The sequence below is a fragment of the Nomascus leucogenys genome, chromosome 21, assembly GCF_006542625.1.
Source record: "Nomascus leucogenys isolate Asia chromosome 21, Asia_NLE_v1, whole genome shotgun sequence".
Taxonomy (NCBI): Eukaryota; Metazoa; Chordata; class Mammalia; order Primates; family Hylobatidae; genus Nomascus; species Nomascus leucogenys.
This window is the reverse complement of record NC_044401.1, coordinates 50,796,450-50,818,897: the sequence shown is the minus strand read 5'-3', so window position 1 is coordinate 50,818,897 and position 22,448 is coordinate 50,796,450. Positions and strand designations below refer to the sequence as shown.

Here is a 22,448-nt window from a genome sequence, read left to right as displayed (position 1 = left end):
CATCTGTGGACCAGGCTTCCAGGGACCTCTAGGATGTCAGGCCACCAGCTGCCCTGAGGCCAGTGCAGGACCTAGAGTCCTCTGCTGCCCCATGGACACCCACCCCCATCCCCGCCACCTCCCTGAGGAAGACTCTCCCTGTGCAGGCACCTCAGAGTCTGGAAAATGCTCAGTTACAAGCTCACTGGCTGGAGAGAGCCTCAGTATGTCAGCTGTGTGGCCTTAGGCAAGTTACTTAGCCGCTCTGTGCCTCACTTTCCTCCTCTGCACAATCAGAATGAGGACGGGACCAGCCTTGCAGGGCTACTGTGAGGAATGAATGAGTGAGTGCACTGCTTGGCACATGGTGGTGCTGAGTGCATGTCTGTCACTGCTGTTCCTGTTGACAGTAAGATGATTCTTGGTCCTCAGCCCGAAGCATAGAGATCGTGAATCCACCACCTCCCTCCTCCCCGTGCTGTAGGAGACATGGCAGCATAGGTGAAGCCTGGGGTCACACAGCCTGGGGGGCTTAACTCCAGCTCCTCCCCACCCCCACTCCAATCTTGGTCCCACCCTAAGCCCCCTCCTAGCACTCTGAGGGGCTGAGCATGTGTCCAGGGATGGGACCTGGCACAGGCTGGGGCTCAGCATAGAGTCTTGCCCACAGCCAGGCAGCCTTCACCTATGTCCCCCTGTCCCAGCTCCCCACGTACAGCCCCTGGCTCCCTCCCACCCCTCCTCCCCCACACACAGCGCCCCTGCCAGGCGACCCCAGCCCATCTGGACAGCCCCACGGCCTCAACAGGAAGGAGAGAAAAGGCTGTTGGGGACATGCCCTGGGAAGGGGTGGGGGCGATGAAGGAGACACACAGGAAAGTCCAGAGAGACCCAGGGAGAGACGGAGAGACAGTGACAGTGGAAGAGGAACAGAGAAGAGCAAGACAGAGACAGACAGAGTGGGAGAGAGAAGGCAGAGCAGAGGCGGGGGCAGAGAACCGGGTGAGGGAGGGCAGACAGCAGGAGAGAGAGACACAGAGAGACCCAGAGGCCAGACAGAGAGACAGTGGGAGAGAGAGGAGAGGGAGACAGAGAGATAGTGGAAGAGACAGGAAGAGACCCAGAGAGAGTGGAGAGACAGAGACAGAGAGATGGAGGAGAGAGAGAAGGAAGCAGAGTGGTGGAGAGACCGGGAAGGGAACTGGAGCGGTCTGGGGCAGAGATACAGAGGGCGAGAGAGAGATGCAGCAGAGAAACCCAAAAGGCTCCGAGACGGAGAGAGAGAGAGGAGGGGGGGGGGGGGGGAGGAGAGCAGGGGTGACTGAGGACAGGCAGGGAGCCTGGGAAGTCCCTCTGGGCCCCTCGCCCTCCACCCAGACTCACCGGCACCTTTGAGCCGCCGCCTCACCACGCCCAGCCGCCACTTGAGTGACACTGCCAGCATTGTGCCCTCCTGCCCTCCGGCAGAGCCCTGTGCAGCCTGCCCCAGCCTCCCACGCCTGGAGCCGGCGCTCCTGTGCCCGCTCCAGAGCTGCCTGCGCTAACTGGCACAGGCTGGGCGCTCCCTTCCTCCGCCCTCCTGGAGTTGCTAAAATAGATAATCCTCCCCGGAGCCAGCGGTGGCATTGGTGGCGGCAAGGCCCTTCCTCCACAGCAGCCGGGCCTGGGGAGTGCAGCGCCGGATGCTCCAGCCTCTGCAGCAAACCTCCATCGGGCCCCACCCTCAAGTCCTCTTCCCGCCAAAGTCCTCACCTGGCCCACCCCACCTTTTGCTGAAATCTACCAATCCCCTCCTCCCCTCTTCGCTGGGCTGGCTGTTTGACACTTCCAGGCCTTTGCACCTGCAAGGCCCTCCCCCTAGAATGTCCTTCCCCTCTAGTGGGACTCCATGCATCCTCTCTGTCTGGGAATGTTTGCTCCCTTCAGGGCACCCCGCCTGCTGGATTTCAACACATTTTATACTAGGTTGAGATTATCTACCTGCCCCCAAGACTAAGAAGCTCGGAGACAAGGACAAGAGTCCACTTGTCCTGTGTCCCCAGCAGGCAATGCCGCACTGGGCATGTGATAGGGCCACCAGAGTAGAACGAGGAGACCCAGGCCCCACCTCTTAACTCCTAACCCCTACAACTATAACATGTAACATGGGGATACCCGGAGAAGCTGCTCAAACTGCTGGCTGGGTGGAGTTTTGGGGACTATGTGTGAGTGCTCAGAAAACACATCCAGCATCCCTTCTTGTCGTACACATGGCTAGCCTTCTCTCTCAGCCCACATCCTGACCCCTGAGTTTGGCAGGGCAGTGTTGCCGTAGGGGAGACCGAGGCAGATGGGCAGTGACTTGCTCATGGTCACAGAGCACATACGTTGCAGACGTGGCTCTAGAACCCCAGGTTCCTGCCCTCTCTCTACCAAGGCAGGTGTTCATGCTTCCTCCAACCTTTTCCCAAACCATGAAAGCCCCTCTGATGAATCAGGCTACAGACCACACTCATAGGAAGGGCAAGACATCCGCTTGGGAATCATGGCTGCCACAGAAATCAGGCTTCGCTTGTGAAACAGCAGTGAGAGCCTCCCTTAAGAAAGTCAGAGGGTTCCCCCACATGCAGAACTCCTGCCAATCCCTATCACTTCACAGCAATCCTATCTCTGAAATCCTTTGGCCTAGCATTCACCAGCACGCAGGATTCCTAGGACAGATGGAACACAGGGCAGTTCTGGATACACAGATCCAACCAGTAATAAAAACGAATTACACAGCAACGAAGTGATTCCCTTCTCAGTAATCTCCCAGCCCTTCTGATTCCATGCAGGAGTCTCCTTTTGGCTCTACCACGCTACCTCCCTAAAACTTGCAGACAAATAATTTTAAACAAAGAGAGAGCAGGCCCCAGGCTCAGAGCCCCCACAGCACATGGATTCCAGCCCAAAGTGTCAGGAGGCACTACTGGCAGAAGGTGAGGCTCAGGGAGGCTCTGTTGGGGCAACTCAGCTAGGCTGGAGGTTCTGGGCTCCTTTACACAGACTCTGCTGAGGGATTCTTTTAGTCTTCATCCTAAAGGTGTGGGTGGCAGAGGCCGCTCAGGGCTAGCCGAGGAAGCAGGAAGTGGGCACTTAAACGGCATCACCCAGCTCCTTCTCGAGACCTGAGGACAGCGTGAGGGCTGCCCCACTGCCACAGCCCCTGTCCCATCCCCACTGTAAGCCTCTCCTCTGCAGATGAGAGGCGTGAGCCTCTAGAGGAGCAGCAAAGCTGTGGCTTAGCTGTGCAAACAGAGAGGAAGGGAAGGGAGCAGAGAACACATGCCTTTAGGGATGGGCAGATCTGAGGTCAAATCCCAACTCAGTGTGCCTTAGTTTCCTCATCTGACAGATGGGGCTAACAGTTCCTGCCTCCAGTATGGCAGGGCTACACGAGATCACAAGCATAGAGCGCTTAGCGGAGGCTGGCACACAGTAGGTGCTAGATAAATAATATGTAACCGTTATTAGTGTTGTGGTTATTCTGCATGGAGCCCAACCTGTTGTGTGTGAATGGGGATGGGAGGCCCAGTGAGGTGAAGAAAGGAAAGTCAGGAATCTGATGCGTTCCATGAACTATCATATCAAATCAGAGTGCATGAAGGTAGTCCTAGGAACATCCCTATTTTACAAGCAAGGAAACTGAAGCTCAGAGAGATGCGGTACTCCACCAGAGTCACACAGCATGCACGCGGCAAAACAGGTCTCAGGTCCCAGCCACCAGACTAGGCCACTGCCACATCTAGGCCCAGGGAGCACCCCTTATAAAACCCCTATTGTGGGCCAGGCTGTGGGCCGAGCCCCGCCGCTGGCTTAGCCCAGGGAGGGGAGGCTGCGTTGCCTGGGGTTGTGCAGACTGTTAAGTGGCAGAGCACGGTTGGGAGCTCTGGCCATGGATAAGGCCACTTCCTACCTCCATCAGTGCCTTTGGTAGGAAGAGAAATGGCCCAGGTGGTCTGCAGTACCAGCTGAAATTGACATGTGGAGAGCACAGCAATAAATAAGTAATAAATAAACAAGGAGGCCGAGGCTCCCAGGGTGCGGGAGAGGCAGAGTTCCAACCTGGTGGGGTTTCCTGTCACCAGTTAACCCTGGAGGGTGCCCTGTGTCTCAGGCCTTACAGGTGAAGACACTCCCAGGACCACACCCAGACCTGCATAGGGAGGTGGGTCTGCCAGCTCCAGATCCAGCTCTGGGTCTCTGTCCCCTACACACCTACCCCAGAGACCCCACAGGCCTCAGGGCCCACTGCAGGAACCTACAGTTATGTGCAAAACTGACTGCGGAGCCCAGCCTGAAAACTCCCTGACTATGTGGACTTAGGCCACTTCCCTTCCCTGGGGCCCCCTAGCTCTTCAGCTGCAAGAGGGATAACCTCGCCCTACCTGCCACCTACAGCTGTCCTGGGTCAAATGAAGAAGGGGAGCTCCGAGGGCAGGGTGGATCTGTCCATTACACCTGGCACTGACTTGGAGGGGGCAAAATACTTGTTAGGTGCAATCTCAGGAGTGTTTAATGGTGTGGGCGGTGGAGCCAGCCTGCCTGGGTTCAAATCCCAGCTCCACCACCTTCTAGCTGTGCAACAAGACTGTGTTACTTACCTGACTGAGCCTCAGTTTCCTCACCTACAAATTGGAGATGATAATAGGATGTGCCTTCCTGTATGCTGTGAGAGTGAAACGAGATCAAATGAACATGAAGCTCCTCACACACATTCATTAAAAACACAGAGCATTATCTTAAGATTGGTGTTGCAGAGTTCCAAGTGAAACTGGAATTCAAGCAGACCTTGGGAAGTCAAGTGGACCAAGGGCCAATTCCTTGGTTTAAGTGGAATTTGGGTAGACCCTGGTGGGTCTGATAAATTAGCAGTGCAGGTGAGCCAAGGTGTGTGCTGATAAAGAATTTATCAAAAAAAAAAAAAAAAAAAAAAAGGAGCCAAGAGAGATGCTGTGATCCAGTAGTTTCTAATGGTGGCATCCCAGCATTATGTTGGGCCCAAGAGAAGACAACTGTGGGAGGGAATGGTCGGTGTACTTCTCTGTCTCGTCCCAAGCTCAGGGCATGATGTGTCACGTCTGTCTTGGGGGTGCAGGATCCACCAGAAGTCACTAGGGCTCAGCCTGCTCAGAGCTAATTTGGGAGGTGGCTCCACAGATCCCAGAAGATCCAGGTCCCACTGAGGAGCTGCCTGGCTACAGTAGGTGCAACACAAGAAGCGGAACTGAGGAGGACATGGTCCCTGTCCTCTAAAAACTCCTGGCAGAGACAGACGCTGCTTCTTCCTGAGCCTCAGTTTCCCCGTCTGAACACTGGCGTCAAGAATCTGCACCTCGTAGTGCTGCAGGAAAAGAAATAATGATTCCGCATAACTCCCAGCCCCATCCCTGTGTCAGCAGAGGCTGGGGAGAACTTGAGGCCAGTTATGATTTGATGATTTATGCTAGGCATCTGAGGACGAGCTTGGTGGCTCAGACCCGTAATTCCAGCCCTTTGGGAGGCCAAGGTGGGACAATCACTTCAGGCCAGGAGTTCAAGACCAGCCTGGGCAACATAGTGAGACTCTGTCTCTATAATTTTTTTTTAATTAGCCTGGCATGGTGGAGCATGCCTATAGTCCCAGCTACTCACGAGGCTGAGGCAGGAGGATCACTTGAGCCTAGGAGTTTGAGGCTGCAGTGATCTCTGATCATAGCACTGCATTCCAGCCTGAGTGACAGAGGGAGATCCTGTCTAAAAAACCCAGCAACAACAAAACAAAAACAAAAAGCATCTGTATGTACACAGTATACAGTCAATATGCTTCTCTCCCCATGTGCAGTCCAGCTTCTCCAGACTGCTATCCCCTTTTCTTCCAGCAATGTCACCCCCATTTCCCTTGGGGAGCTGCTCCTTCCCTGCACCCAGGGGAGGAGCTTTGTCTGTCAGCTCCAGGAGGGCCTTGACCCAAAGCAGACCAAGTAGCCTACCCCAATCCCCAGCCATGGCAAGCAGCTCAGGGATGGGCACATGACCCAAGTCAACCCAGTGAGATGCTATTCTAGGGCTTTGGATGAAGCCACTAGGAAAGGGAATCTCCTGGAGGTGTGGAGAAGCCGTGTCAGTCTGAGGCTGCTGGCGGCCACTGTGGCACCAAAAAAGAAGAGAGAGAAAGACAAATCCAATCCTGATGATGACGGCATCTCAGCACCTGGAACCCACCATGCCTGAAGTTGGATATCCCTTTTGAACTTAAGCCAGTACATTCCCTTCTTTGCTTAAGCCAGTTTGGGTTTGGTTTTTGGTAACTTGGGCCCAAAAGTATCCTGACTAATCCAGTGTCTTCCTCATCTCAGAGTCCCAGATTCCAGCACACAGCAGGGGCGCAGCAAGGGCTCAGTGAATGAGAAATGGAACACGGAATAATATGTTCCCCAAACTCTACCTTCAGCAGAGGACCCCTGGGCCCTCAACTTTAGTCTAAGGAGGCCGCAGCTGGATATGAATTCCTTTGGGTGCAGGGGCCCCAGCTGAGCAGTTCGACTGGAAGATCAGGACGACAGCAGAGGGAGGCTTGGGGTCCTAGGTTCCAGCCATCTGAAGCTTGCTCATTACCTGAGCCACACCTGCCAGGCTCCCCTGTGCTCCCCAGATTTTTGCAGGCTCCTTCTGCAGACAGCAGCCCCAGGGAATTGTGAGGCAACAGAGGCCCCCTTAAAGGAGATGAACCCACGATGCTTCAGGCTGAGTCATCAAGAAAACAGCAAGGGAAGATCAGCCCAGCTGGGAGCCAGGAGGTCTGAGTTCAGGCCCCAGCCAGTGTGCACTACTGTGCGGCCTCGAGCAAGTCTCTGCTATTCTCTGGCCTCCATGGGCTGTACTCCATGGTCTTCCCTAAGTTCATCCTCCCTATAGCATTCTCACTTTCTAGGTCCCAAGGCCCAGAGAGGTTCCCCCTGTTGCCTAAGGTCACACAGCCACTAAGGTGGCCAAGTCAGGATTCAAACACAGAACTCTCTGGCTCTCCTCAAAACTGAGGCTGCACAGAGCCCAGGAGATAGCTTAAAGAAGGGAAAGGATCACAGAGGGATCCAGGCCAGCCTCCACCAATGCTGCTTTTTCCATTCCTGCCTCAGCTTCACAAAGCCCCAGAGGCCCCAGGTTGCTGCCACCCCCGCCTGCTTCCCGAAACAAATTAGCATCTCATCAGAGATGCCTTTAATCTTCTCGGCCTTTTCTTCCCCACGGGCCAAGCGGTGACATTTCTGCTGCCCAGCTCTACTGATCTAAATAAGACCAAGGCCGCCAAGGCTGGCTCTGTGGGTGGAAGAGAGGAGGCTGGGGGCAGACCCTCTTGACCGCTTATCCAGGCTGGGGGAGGGGGAGGATGTGGGCAGATGCAGGTCATCCATCCAACTCTCCATCCATTTGCTCATCCAGCAGATCTTTATTCAGCACCATCTGTGTGCCAAGCGTGGAGGTACAGCCACCAAGGCTTCAAGGTGCTAATATTCTAGTGAGGAAGACAGGGTAAATGACAGATGTAACAGATAAGTAAAGGATGCAACATGTTGCGAGGTGAAAGCTGCAAGAAATAAACAGAGCAAGTGAGGAGTACTGGAGTACAGAAGTTGATGTTGCCAATTACAAAGGGGCTGGTCCCCCCAGAACCCAGACTCTGGACTCTAAATTCCTTTGCCCAGCAAAAGGACCCCCAGGACTCCTGAAAGCAACGGATAATTGTAGGGCTGAGGCAGGGAAAATACAAGATGAGCCTTTCTTGTAGTCTCAGAAAGTAAGGAAGTGCTCAGGGTCTGAGTGGGGAAAGTTGGGAGGACACAGAAGCCAGCTGGAGGGGTCTCCCACCGGCCAAGTTTAGGACAACTTGAACATCAGAAAAGAATCACGACTACATAACTATAGAAATCCATGTGTTCCTATTGATTCTGAAAAGAAAAAAATAAAACCTGGCTGGTTCCTTTGGGGGTGGTTAAGATACCACATCATTTTTCTGTGAACAGATACATGAAGGTAAAGAATGAAGCACATTTCCTGTGTTTCCTGTATACGCAGTGTTTTAGGAGGCCCTAATAAGGGAAAGGCATCCTTCAGAGAAGAACCACAGCAGGTAAGTGCTGAAGAAATGGTGGAATTGGAAAACCACCTTTTTGCAATCCTAGTGAAATAAAGGATCCGGCACTGACTCTGTGACAGAGGGACGAGGCGGACAGTCCTCGGACTCCCGGACAGGTCTCGGCATCACCCAGAGTGGAACTACGTGGCCTTACGGGCCCCAGATGGGACGTGGAAGGAAGCCCACAGCATTCCCTGAGATGGATTCTTTCCTGCAAAATTGGACCTGAATCAAATCCAGCTTTAGCCCTAAATATCAGCTGGGAGAAAGTACAATGGGGCAGAAGAATGAACTAAATGATACCACAAGAACATTCCACAGGAAAAATGGCCTGGGTTCTCCAACAAATAACGAGAGTGGGGGAAAAAAAAAGAGGGAAAAGGGACTGCTACAGATTAAGAGACATAAGAGACTCATCAACCAAATGCGGCAAGGGACCTTACTTGAATCCTGATTTGAATAAACCGATCATGAAAAGACATTTTGGAGACAACCAGGGAAAATTGCACGAAGACTGGGTACGAGATGATATGAAGAAATTATGGTTAATTCTGTTGGGTTGCTGCTGTTGTTGTAATTAGAGTTGAGGAAAAGTCTTTATCTGTGGAGATACAGACGAAACAAAAAAAAAGGTCTGCGATTTTCCCTTAAAATGCCTCAGGGGTATTCCTGTGTTATATGTGCTATTTGGAAGTAAATGAAAATTTAAAATATAAAATAAAAATTAAAAGAGGGAGTCATAAAAGGCCTCACTACAAAGGTGACATTTAGAGAAAGGGTTAAAAGAGGGAGGGTGCCTTGGTGGGCGGGGGCTGGGGGAGAGTGTGCCCCTGAGGGAGGAGGAGCGGCATGGGCCTGGACGGTCTGAGGAAGGGCAGGCAATGCAGGGTCTCCTGCGGATCTGGCTTTTCCTCTGAGGATGTGGGAGCTTTGCCTGGGGCTTTAACACCATCCCTCTGGCTGCTGGAGGGAGAAGGCAGGGAGGAGGGGTGTAGGGGAAGGGCACAGAACTCGGGGCTCCACAGTCATCAAGCCTCACCTTATCATAAGGTGATGTCACCTGGCTGCTAGAATTACAGGGGAGCTTAAAAGAACTAGTGCTGAATCAGAAACTTGGGGGGTGGCATCCAGGCAGTGGCCACTTTTTAAGTTTCCCCAGTGATTCTACTGAACACTGGGGTGGAGAGTCACTGTCACCTTGCTACCCTGTAATGAAGATGGGAACACTGCCATTCAGAGAAAGAAAGCGGATGCTTCTGCTTCACATGGCTACCAAGTGGCAGAGGAAGGATTTCTAATAAACCCCTCCACCCCTACCCATCTCCTGCCTTCCACCCTCACCAGACCCACTCTGAGGCTCAGGAAGCAGAGGAAGCAGCCCCAAGAGAGGCTAAAACCCTGCCAGGGGAAGCAGCTCATCCATCTGATGGCTCCCAGACAATCCCGAGCCAAGAAAGAAAATGCCACCAAGCGTTTTCAATATGGGCTAGGGCGGCTGGCCGACAGGTGCACCCACAGGGCCACCTGCCAAGAAACAGGTGGCATGCCTGTTAATATTCCTGGCACTGCCTTTAAAGAGCAATAATTAGGAGCAAAAGCCTGGGCAGGCACCATTCACAAGCACGCAGATTAAATCGTTGGCTGCGTGGGTGGAGGTGTCGGAAATGCCACTACGGTCCTCGTGTGCCACGGGGCTGCAGCTCCACCGGGCCTCCTCCTCAAGCCAGGCCACGGCAGTGCCGGCCACCTCCTCCACTCTGACCCCAGGCTCCCTCCCCACACCTGCCATGTCTCAGGCGGGGATGGCCTGCTGAGGGGGTTCAGAGTCAAACAGTGCTGGATTCAAATCCCATGCTGCTTAGCCATCCCTAAAGTCAATAAGTATAGCATCACACAGGCACGCGGCAGTGTGATAGTTTCATGAAAATGACACAAGTCTGGAGCCTGCAAGGGCTCCGTGCGTGGGAACTGTCTTAAAATTATGTACCAGGCATTTCTCTTGCAGAGCTTCAGTTTCCTCATCTGAAAAATGGGGAAAGGGGAGAAGGATGAATCACGTTAATGATCACTCTGTGGCAAAGGCAGACACTGTTCCCAGCCCCGGATGCACATTAACCTTCTCCAACACCCCACTACATGGGGCCTGATTACGCTCATGAATGGGGCGATCAGGCAGGAGGCCAAGGTCATGCAGCTTGGAGCCGAGTGGGAGTCTGAATCAGGTGCTGGCCAGGCCCACCCTGGGACCCACCCTGCTATTCTAAACACAGACGTGCCACTTTCTCAGCTCCGTGCGAGCGTGTGGGTGGTGTGATTCAATACAGCAAACACGGCACACCAAGCACAAGGGGCACAGCACAGCCCATGGCCAGGCAGCTGAGCTCCAGTGACTCAGGGTCTCTGTGCCAGGGGGTCTGCCTGGCATTTCTGGGGTTGGGAGGGCTCTTCCAGGTCAGAAGTGGGAAGTGGGATCAGGCTCCTGCTCTTCCCTGGGCACCAGCCAGTGAGACCCTCATCTGGGAAACAAGGCAAGAATTAAGGGAAAGGGGCAAAGGCTGGGTCTACCCTTGGGGAGACAGTGTTACATGAGGGGTTCTTGTCCCCTCTGGCAGGTGGGTTAATTAAGAAGGGAAAAAACAAGCTCAAGGTCACAGAGTCCATTGAAAGCAGAGTCAGGGCTTGAACCCAAGTGCTGGGCTCCCAGTCAGGGCTGCTATTCCCACTTAGCAGATGTGCCTGTCGGGCTGGTGGCTGGAGTGGAGCTGGACCCCCACACTAACAGGGCTTCTCAGGCCCTCACAAACACAGGAAAAGGCCTCCAGCCTCCACATGGCAACAAGAACCGACCGGCACAGCTGGGCAGGACCCTGCCTCCTCTCTCCCTACCTCCCCAACAGATCCCACACCCCAAGTCCCGAAGGCCCAGAGAGGTGGGAGAGCAGGGTTGTGCCACAGGATGAGAAGGGGCTGTGTAAAATTTACCCACTCCGGGCCTTGGCATCCTCAGTGTAAGTGGCCAGCAGCACAGCACTGCCTTGGGAAAGTGGGTGTGACAGACCCTTGCAGGGAGCTACGTCCCAGCATCGCCCTTCCTGCAGGCAGTCTGCAGGTCTGTACCTCCCACCCGGCCCATAGAAAACTGGAAGCCCACACAGAGGGGCCCTGGAGCTTGTCCCGGCCACCTCGTCACCAGCACAGCCCCTATGATGCCATGCATCTCACCCGCAAAACTGCCAAGCTCAAGCACAGAGAAAGGAGGGTGCCCGAGGTGACATAGCTCACTCATAGCTTGCCAGTGGCAAGGCCATCTCTGGGTGCTGCTTCCTGTGGGTCACGGCACGGAGGCTTCTAGCCCCAGATGAAGAAAGCGAGGAGTGCATCCCAGCAGTGCCCTGAGGCTCTCAGACAGCCCAGCCTTCCTGCAGGATGGCCAATATCTGTGTGATCTTTCTCCAGGTCAGCAGGGTCAATGACCTGGACAAAGTCCCATGACTCTGGCCATTCAAATGAGCCACCGTAGTGTGGGAATCAGAGTCCAGCAGGAAAGTAGGTGACAGACCACGAGAGCCACAGGGCTCTTAGACAAGATCACAGAGCCACATGACCACAGGGGACTGGGTGATAGCCCACAAGGCCACAGAGCTCCCAAGGCCACAGAGCCCACAGGGACACAGAGCCACACACCACAGGACTGGGCGACAGCCCACAAGGGCACACAAAATTGAAACCCTGGAGCCACAGAATGTTAGCCTCAGGAAGCCCCAGATGGTGGCTCAAGAACTGCAGGGCGTTACGCTCATGGATCCGTACCCACCACACTGTGGTCTGACCACAGGCCATTAGAACCGCAGCAGACAATGCCAGAACTACAGACAGAAGCCACGGCAGCGAGTGGAGCCAAACCACAGGTTATCAGAGTCAAGGTGGGGACAGAGCAAGGCGATCAACATCATTGGACCTCAGACCATTCAGTGTTCAAAGGGACAGTGTAAGCCATCCGTGTTGCTCGCCAAGCAAGCCGTGACCCCCTAAAAGCTCCTTTTCACAGCCCCTGACCCCTCCAATCTTGCCCTTAGCTCCAGAGACCTCCAATCTTGCCCTTAACCATAGAAAACTCCCCTTTCCATGGCTTCCAGTGAGAGATGCAGTCACATGCCACTGTGTGACCTGGGATGATTCTCTGCCTACTCTGGGCCTCAGTTTCCCCACTGTAAAATTAGGAAGTTGGCCCTCTCTGAGGTCCTTTCTGATTATTGGAGGTGGGGTCCAATAATCAAAGAAAGGTAAGGTCAACCTCACTTCCAATAATCTGTGAAATGGTCACATCACTTCTCTCCCTCTCTACAATCTTCTGTAGCTCCCAAAGGACTCACTTGAATGAATGAATGAATGAATGAACGTCAACTGCCCAGCCTTGAGGCATCTTTTTGCTCTTTGCCCTCAGTCCTGCCCCTTGAGGCCAGCTGGAGCATTCAATGATTCCCCTCGATTTCCCTTTCAGTTTGGGGCAGATTCTTATGCAACTCACTCAGCAGTGAGGGCAAGGCTAGGACTCAAACCCAGGACCCTTGGTTCGAAACACCCTTCCAATCTGTTCCTGAGCACTGGAAAAAATACCTACAAGGAAGAAGAGAGCAGGCCCCTAAGAGGAATCCTGGCTACAAGTCATTCTAAACCCCCTGCCTCTGCAGCATGGGATCCCGCTCAGTGAGGCCAACCATCCCTCATGCCCTCCCTGGGGACCCTGCATGCCTCTGGGCTGCAGTATCACATGGCATCCCAGGAGTCATGGCATCCCAGGAGTCAGGAGAGACAGCACGACATTCAGGATGATGCCACCAGTCCAGGGACAAGGAAAACCAGGGGTGATAACAAGGTCACAACATGCATTGGGGACTCTTCTAGTCCTCAAACAAGGACTTTCATGAGGCCCTGGCAGTGGGAGCATTGAGAGAAACAGTAATGATGATGACAGCAGTATAATCCAGTAGCATTTATTCCCAGGCCCAAAGCATTCAACAGTGCCCATCATTCATTCACTTGCTCATGTGCTGGGCAGCTCTCATGCTCCAGCAGTGAATAAAGCTTCCAGCACTTACATTCTACACAGAGAGACAAAGACATGATAAATACGTAATACAACACAGGTTGAAATAAGTGCTTTGAAGAAAAATGAAGTGGTGTGAGATGGTTATGAGGTAGGGGGAGGTCTCTGTGATCAAGTCTTCACACAAATGAAGGGAATAGGGGACCCAACCATGCCCAACCATGCAGATTGCTGAGCCAGGCAAAGAACACAGCCCATGCAGAGGTCCTGGGGCAGGACTGTGCCTGGTGTGTTTGAGGCCCAGCAAGGAAGCCAGGGCTGGAGCTGAGTGATGGAGGGAGTAGCAGAAAGGATGTCAGGGAGGTCCCAGGGGCAGACCACCAAGGGCCAGGTTGGCTGCAGTGAGGACTTTGGTCTTCCTCAGAGGGAGGTGGGAGCCATGCGAGGGTGTTGAAGAGAGGAGGGAGTGATCTGACCTAGGTTTTAACAGTATCCCTGTGGCTGCAGAGGAGGGACAGACTGAGGAGGGAGTGAGGGTGGAGGTGGGAAGACCAGTGAAGAGGCCACTGCAACCATGCAACTAATAGACGCCGGGACACAGACCAGGTCCATAAGAGGCAGCAAGTCGCGGACATGTTTTAAAGAAAAGTAGTGACTTATTATAGACACACACAGCCCTGTGAGGCCAGGAGAAGTATGTTCACTTTACAGAGGAGGAACCTGAGGCTCAGAGAGGTTAAGTCACCTGCCCAGTGTCACACAGCAAGGGAGTGTCAGAGCTGGGATTAAAACCCAGGCCGTCTTGTTCCGAGGCCTGTGCTCTCTCATTCTGTCATGAGCGTCTCCTTGGGACTCATACCTGACTCACGTGGCACAGGTCTGGGGTCTGAGATTGGAAGTGGACCATTCCTACCCCCAATACTAGTGCCAGGATCAGCCACAGAGCAAAACTGGGAAGGGGTCCAGAAGTATGCCTGTGTAGGAGGGAGAGAGAGATGGGATGGGGCCCCTACATAGGTTGGGACAGGTGAGAGTGAGGGAGGAAGTAGCTAGGGATGTGTTCCAGCTTTCTGGACCTGGATGTGGAGCGTGAGGTCAGTACACCATGAGCACTCAGCAAACAACCCCCATGGGCAGGCCGTGCAGTCAGACAACCAAGGCTCCAACCTCAGCTCTGCCCTTCACCAGCTGTGTGGCCTCCAGAGCATCACTTGCCCTCTCCATATCTCGGCTTCCTCACCTGCTCACTGGGGCTGTTGTAGGGGTAATGCAGGGAAAATGCTGGGGAAAATGCTGGCCAGGCAGCTAGCAGAGTAATCAATCCAGCTGACAGGCAGAAGCTGGGCCATCAGGATTACGGGGAGGGGCTGCAGTGACAGCCTTCCCCACTCTGCCCAGACGCCCCCGCCTTGTTGTGGGGCTTTGCCTCCCACCCACTTTCCATCTTCTGCAGTGGACTCGGGGCCTCCTTCCTGTCCCTGATTCAGAAGTGACAGCCAAGACTGAGTTGTGCCTGCTTGCCTGGAATTACGACTTCTGGGGAAGAAAATGATTAACATGGTTGCAGAAGGCTGGATTCTTAGAATCGGGCTGTGTCAGAGAAAGCTTCTGGTCCAAACGACACCCCACCCATTTTACAGATGGGGAAACTGAGGCCAGGAGAGAGGGCACATTTTCTAAGCCACTGGATCCTTAGGGCCTGGTGCCTAGTCCGCTGCCTTGGGGGAGTCCTAGGGAGGCCTAGGGGATACAGGCAGGGCAATGGGCTTGGCCAATCAGGATGGCCAGGGCCCTGCTGGGCCACGCATTAAAGTTCTGGTTGCCGGATTGTGGGAGATCCAAGGGTCCTGGGGGAGAGACCTGGAGACATTGGGTGAGGAGACCTTGGGGAACCAGTTGTTTCCCAGCCAGTGCGGGGGTGCTGCAATATTTTCACACCAGCCACACACAAGCCAGTGCCACACACAAGCCACCCCCCTCTTGCTGCGACCGGTGCAGCTCCTTCCAGCCTCAGCCTCTGTGCTGCACCTTTTATATGCGTTTTCCTCCAGAGCCTCACAAGCACCCTGTGAGGCCGCATTTTTCACTTCAAGGACCACCACTTGCCAGGGAAGTGACCTGCCGTGGTCCCACAGCTGGTTTGTGGCAGAGGCAGAAGTCGAGCCAGGCCCGGTTCTAAGCACTTTATGTATATGAACTCATTTAACTCTCAGAAAAACCTTTGCACGAGGACTATAATTGTCCCAATTTTACAGTGGAGGAAACTGAGGCTCGGAGAGGTGACATGGCTTGCTCAAGGTCACCTACTTGGCTAGTGGCAGAGCTGGGATTTGAACCCAGGCTGTCTGGCCCCAGAGCCCAAGCAAAGGAAGAGGGGCTTGTGGCAATGGGGTGAAGGTGAGAGGAAGGATGGGGGAGACATGCCCCAGAGGAGGAAGGACTTTTGAAAACAGGGGTGTCTAACGTTCAATTGTGTGTGTGATGCAATCCCCTTTGTCACCTCCTTCCTGCCAGCATCACAGAGCTGTTCCTCTTTGGTCTTCGGAGCATGTGTGTCCCAGCCTGACCCCAGATCAGCATCTTGCCGACAGAGACAGCCCACTTGGGATGGCGTCATGACCCTTACACTGAAGCAGCAGCAGGAAGTCAGAGCCAGGGGGCCGGGAGGGGAGCTGCCCTGGGCACAGTGGAAGGTGTCTGGGCCAGCTGGGGCCGGGCCCAGGGGTGCTGAGGCCATCAGAGCCTCAGTCAGATTAAAAGCAGAGCTACGTGAAGTGCACTTGCAGGTCCCGTCCTGTCTTTGAACTATCTGTTGCTGGACAGTGATTGTTACGTTTGGAAACAAACATTTGGGAACCAACGGTCAGAAACTATTACAGCAATTTCACACATTGCCACAATATCCAAGTGCCTGATCAGTGGCTTATATTTTTCATGTCTTTGTTTTTTTTAATTTCATTTTTCAATAACTCATTGTTAGTGTATTTTTCTCAAATGTATCAGTCTCCAGTGGATTGAAAGTAAAAAGAAAATACTGGCCTTCCCCAGACAGCCCAAGAGGCACTGCTTTTACCGGAGCTACCCAGTAGTGAGAAGCTGGCGCTCGACCTGATGTGCAATTCAACCTAAAATAAAGCTATAAGGTAAAAGTTCTGCTTTTGAAATGAAGGAAACTTTCATGTGAGCTGAAACAGATAACTTTTTTTAGGTCAGGGTTTCTTAACCTCAGGCAGTATTGACATTTTGGGCCAGACAATTCTTGGTGGTGGTGGGAAGCTGTCCTGTGCACTGTAGGGTGCTGGCAGCATCCCTGTCCCCTACCACTGGATGCCAGTGGCACACACCCTCTCCCCACTTGTGACGACCCAAAATGTCTCCAGAGATTGCCAAATGTCCCCTGGGGAAAAAAAAATCACCCCCTGTTGAGAACGGCTGGCTTGGATGTTCTGCTTTTCTGTGTGTGTGAGAGAATGTGTCTAGGAGAGTGTCTGTATGTGCAGGTGTGTGTCTGTGTGTGCCTGGGCATGTGTGTGCTTTATTCCAGGCCCACCTTCCTCACTCACATTGCCTGGCCTCAGAGGCATCTGTGTTTGCAACCCTGGTGTCACCCATTACCCTCAAGTAGCGCCCGTCAGATCTCCCCTCCCTCCAGGTACGGCTGTCACTAAGGCACAGTCTATGAAGGTCACAGTGGAAACCAGGGGACCCTCAGAGCCACTGTCTGCACTGGATGAAGCTGCCCTCCAATGCCTCCCACCCCCTCCTCAGATCCCTACCCACACTGCACCTCCCAAGACACCGGGGCACAGACAAGATCTCAGCAGTTGGACAGAAACCAATGCTCCCGCCAGAGAAGGGCCTCATGCCTGAAGAATGACAGCCTGAGGTTAAGTAAAGTGGTCATCGAGAACCAGGGATAAATAAGAAGCTGAACCATCACCTGGCAGGGGAGCTGGAGGAACAGAGGCTCACTGTAGGGAACATGAGGGAGTACAGCTTGTTCAATCTGCATACATCTGTGCCCCAACCCTGATTCAGGGGACTCTGACTCAGAATAACCTGGGCAGGGTCCCAGGGTCTGTATTTTTAAAGCTCACCAGGTGGTGTTGATACACAGCAAGAGTTGAGAATCCCCTGGGAAGCTTGATGGAAATATAAATTCATGGCAAAACAAAAGTAAGGAGTCTAACAGTACCAAGGATTGCTGAGGATGTGGAGCAACTGGAACTCTCAGACACTGCTGGTGGTGATGTAAAGTGGTACAGCTACTTTGGAAAGGTGTTTGACAGTATCCATTAAAATTTCAAGATATGTATATTCTAAAATATATCTCAATAAAGCTGTTAAAAATATGCATAGCCTATGGGCTGGTGATTCCACTTGATGGTATATACTCAACAGAAATGTATGCATTTAGGTACCAGAGGCATGTTTAGGCACCAGAGTATTCACAGCAGCATTTTCCATAAAAGTCAAAAATTGAAACAAACTGAAAGTCCAACCACAGTAGAAGAGATCAATAAAAATGGTGGCATATTCATGCAATGGAACTTTTTTTTTTTCCTAAAACGCTCCCAGTCCATCCATTGGCCACATGAGGTGGTCATCAAGAGACAAGTTAGAAGATTATCACAGGAAGTAGTACAATAAATGCCCAGCAGTACGAGGGGTTCAACAGAAATGAACAAGGCACAAGAGGTCTGTCTTCAGGAAACAGGCCAGTCCCCACATGGAGCAGGTGACTCCCGTAAGCCTGTGAGGCTCAGGGTTGTCGTGTCTGGCTCTGGCCTGCTGGAGCGCATGGCGCCTGGAGCCCGCAGCCAGCTCAGTGGAGCTGAGCGACCAGTTCGTGCTTCTCACAGAACTTGTCAGTGAAAGGGATACAGGTGAGGAACTCACACCACTCACAGCAGACAGGATAGAAGTAGAAGAGGACCACCAGGCCAGCCAGGAGGCCCAGGAAGACCACCTGAAGTATGATGACCTGGCAGCATTTCCAGTACAGATGGAACTTGCCGAAGCTGATGTAGGGCTAGAAGGCAAAGGAGAGGAAGAGGCCACTGATGAGCCCCGAAATGTGGGCAAAGTTGTCGATCCAGGGCAGCAGCCCAAAGGTGAAGAGGAAGAGCACCACAGCCAGCAGCTTGGGCCACTCCAGGATCTGCCAGCTCTGGAAGAGCTCCACGAAGAGGCAGGCCAGGATGCCAAACTGGGAGCCAGCCAGAACCACCTCTGCTGGGTGCAGCAGGAAGATGGCACTGGCCAGGTTGCCAGTGACACCACTCAGCAGGTAGATGATGGTTATGCGGTGCCATCCTGCCAGCTTCTCCAGGTTCCGCAGGACGGTCATCTGGAAGCAGAGGGACACCAGGCAGTGCAGGATCCTGGTGTGCAGGAAGAGGGACAGCCACAGGTGGCAGAACTGGTCAGGCACCTCAGGGTTGAGGAAAGGCGGGAGCCCACACACATCATCCATGCAGTGCACCTGAGAGCAGAACGTGGCCTCCTCATGGAAATAGCCCCTCATGAAGTCACAGTACCCCCGGGAGGTGATCTCACACCCGCCCTTGGTGCCAATGCAGCAGGGCCGTCCTGTGATGACACAGTCCATGTGGGGAACGGTGGTGTGGTTCCCGGCACTGTTTTTTTTTTGTGCAGATCGGCCACTTGGTGATGTTTTCTGGCCACTCATGGGGGTCTTCCCAGGAGGGCTCATCACATACCCTGGGATCCTGGTGGCAGACAGAGCCAAACTGTCTCTTGTGGCCGGCAAGCTCTGGGGCGCTGGAATGGATGGGCCACTTCACCCACATTGCCAGCATGGATGAGCACTCCTCCTCCGAGGTCTGCTGGCAGCCCGACCTGTCGTTGTGCATGCAGCAGGCCGAGTGCTTCTCCTGCTCGCGCCCTGCGCGAATGAAGCTGTGCACCTGCGGATCCTGGCATATGCAGGGCGAAAACTTGGTGCCCAGGTGGATGAGGGCCTCCAAGCTGGGCCCAATCCAGAAGTTCTCCTGCTGCACGTACTTGACGTTCTCGTAGACCCAGTGGTTCCACAGCACCAAGTCCACTTTTTCATGCTGTGAGAAGCCCACGGGCACGATGCCATAGATGCACACGGCTAGAATGGTGACGAGCGAGTGCACGAAGGTGAGCCAGTAGGTGAAGAAGGGCCTGTGGCTGTCCATGTCCTTGATCTGCCGCTTGACGAAGGCGTCGATGTGCTTGTGGTAGGTACGGTTGGTGAGCTGTCCCACCACGCTCAGCCCATACAGTCGCTTCTCCCGGGCAAAGAGCTTGCGCACCCGCACCAGGATGCGCTGGTTCCGCCGCGGCCCCGCGGTGCTCACCATCTCCTGTCGCAGCCGCACCTTGGGCTGCGAGGCTGCAGTGTCTTCCTTCTGCTTCCGCCAGCCTCGCTCCAAAGGCAGCATCAGGTGGCTGCGCTCAAGCTCACTGAGGTCCAGGGCCCCGCCAGTGAGGTACTCCTGCTCCGGTGCCTCCTCCCAGTCCTTGAGTGCTGCCTCTGATGGGGACTCAAAAACTTCGTCCGGGTATGTGGATAGTTCTTCACGGAGGATACCTTCCTGGGCAAAGAAGGATATGTCCAGCTCATCAGAGAAATTCGTGTCCTCCACCAGAAAGCTGGCTGGAGTGAAGCTTCGACGCTATGCCCAGTGCAAGGTGCCATCCCTAACCGAGCAGCCTTTCATCAGTGTTGCGGCTGCATGCAAGCTCATCTTGGCCACCAACTCTGGCTTCCCGCAATGGAAGTTTACATAACAATGAAAAAGAATGCGCAACATACAACAAAACGGATGAATATCAAAAACATCATGCTGAATGAAAAGGGCTGGACAGTGAAGAATATATGCTATATTATTCCATTGATAGGAAATTCAAGAACAGGTGAAAACAAACTTCCCTGTGCAGTGATACACATAAGGCGATAACACCATAAAGAACAGCCAGGGAATGATTTTCAAAAAAGGTCAGGAGGGTGGGTACCTCTGGGGGAGCAGGAGGGGGATGCAATTGGAGATGAGCCCATGTGGCAAGGCGGGGGGATCTTCTAAGGGGATGGCAATGTTCTGTTTCTCAATCAGAGTGGTTATAAGGGTGTTTACTTTTCATTACTCTCTACGCTGCACCTGTGTTAAACTCACACATATATTTTATAATTTTTAGTAAAAGAGGAGAAAAAAGATGCGTCTGTGCCACTGCCTGCAATGCTGATTCCTTATGTTTGGGCTCAGGCCTGGGATGAGCACTCTGAATATACCCGCACCACCCCCAGGTGATTCCAGTTCACAAGGTTCTGGGGCCACACTGGGGTCTAAGACGTCTGCTGAGCAGACGTGGGGTGAGGAATCCGGAAGCCAGCCTCAAATGGGTGGATCCCACCTCTCTACCCATTGCTGGTTTTGAGTGGTGTGTGGTAACTGAGGTGGGGGCCCAGCAAGCCCCCAGCATAGCAGCCGGCCCACAGGCCACCCTCAGTTGATGCCAGTCTTCTACAGAATTGTCCTGTGGGGAAGGGGAACATCACACTCCGGGGACTGTTGTGGGGTGGGGGGAGGGGGGAGGGACAGCATTAGGAGATACACCTAATGCTAAATGAGGAGTTAATGGGTGCAGGAAATCAACATGGCACATGGATACATATGTAACAAACCTGCACATTGTGCACATGTACCCTAAAACCCTAAAGTATAAAAAAAAAAAAAAAAAAAAAGAATTGTCCTGTGGGATATTCGCTTTAATAGGCGCATGCTGGGCTTATAGAGGGACTCTGGACGGGAGGGTGAGAGTTCGTCGCCAGTCACTGGAATCCCATAGCTGAGGCTGGCAGCCTAGAGAACCCACCCTGAAGGTGAGGCCCTTTAACAAAACGGTGGAGAGGAAGCAACTTGAGGGGCTGTCATCAGGGAGGCAGCTGGCATCTTCTGGGGCATCTGCTGAGGCCCGCCCTGTCTCCCCAGAGCTTGAGGGGCAGACCGGCAGGCGGGCAGGAGAAAAGGGGAGCTTCAGGCCCATCCTCTGTGTGAGAAGTCACAGAAGATGGCAGCTGCATGGAGGCTGTGCCCCCTTATCAGCCAGGACAGGCTTGGGTAGGTGAGTCTTGACCCCACCCCCTCACCACCTAAGGTGGTGATTTGTTAATCACCTGCTAAGTGCAGGCAGCCATGGCCAGTACTGGAAATGGGAGGACCCACCCTGTGGAGCTCAGGACTGTTGTGTTATAAAAGGCAGTGAGTGGATCGGGGGTGTGGTGAGAGGGTGTAGCAGGCAGCAACTCCAGGAGGCTGGGGTCAAGGTCTGGAGATCCGTGGGAATTAGCCACACCAGGGACCCCAGGCAGATAGAAGAGCCTGGGCAGGATGTGGGGTGGGCTGACAGTGAGCACAGGCTGAGCCTTCCACGCAATGGGCGTGACTCTCAAAGCTTTTCTGCATTCACTCCGTCCATCCTCAGGACAGCACTGCGACGCGGGTGCTGTGAGTCCCATTCTACAGATGGAGAACTGGGCTGCAGAGAGGTTAAGCAACCTGCATAAGGTCACAAAGCTCATCAGCAGCTGAGGCTGGATTGGAACCCACTTCATTACGCGGCCTCGCATTCGGCTTGTTTTTCCCCAAGAATTGAAAGGCCAGTGAGCAAGGAGGGCAGGGAGAGGTGAGGGTGAGAGAGGCCTGGTGCTGGGCCACGCTGGGCCGGAGGGCCATGGGAAGACTTTGAACTTGATCCTCACAGCAGTGGGGAGCCACTGACTATAGAGAGGAAGTAATGATATCAGATATGCATTTTACAGGTGCTCTCCTGCCACGTACAGCCTGACCATCGGGCAACACCGGCCAGTCAACAAACATGGCCTCACTGGTGCAACATTTGCCGAGCACCTCGCGGGCACCATCTTCTCTTCAGGCCGTAGGTTCCATTTTGACCCCACTGCTAGACAGCAAGGACATCTCAAATACCAATGTATGAATTTTACCGACTTTGATGAATGTAAGGAAGCCCTGTCCTGTGTGAACCCCATCAACCACTTGAACCACTGATTCATCCTCTAAAAAGCACAGTTAGGCCACTTTCAAGTTTTTCCACTTTCGGTCTTGCTTTGTTGAGATAGGTTTCATGAAGTCTTTCCTAATTAAAGTTTGTAATGAGGATTTGATTCATCAACACATTTCTTTGCTCGTAGCTCCTATGCCAGTTGTAGACAACTTCTACCACTGTGGAGTTCCTTTTTTGCTCATTATTTCCTTCGGCTCCAATTCTCTCCCATCA

At 53.5% G+C, this 22,448-nt stretch overlaps 2 protein-coding genes across 2 annotated transcripts in view; both read right to left on the bottom strand.

The window, feature by feature from the left end:
• GRIP2 (glutamate receptor interacting protein 2) overlaps positions 1-22,448 on the bottom strand; it is a 114,063-nt gene that overhangs the window by 65,558 nt on the left and 26,057 nt on the right. The window lies entirely within an intron of this gene.
• Positions 17,986-21,197, bottom strand: LOC100594241 (inactive rhomboid protein 1-like). The gene is given in 3 exon segments (XM_030802188.1): positions 17,986-18,810; positions 18,812-19,918; positions 21,027-21,197. Coding segments are annotated over 3 exon segments (2,103 nt in total).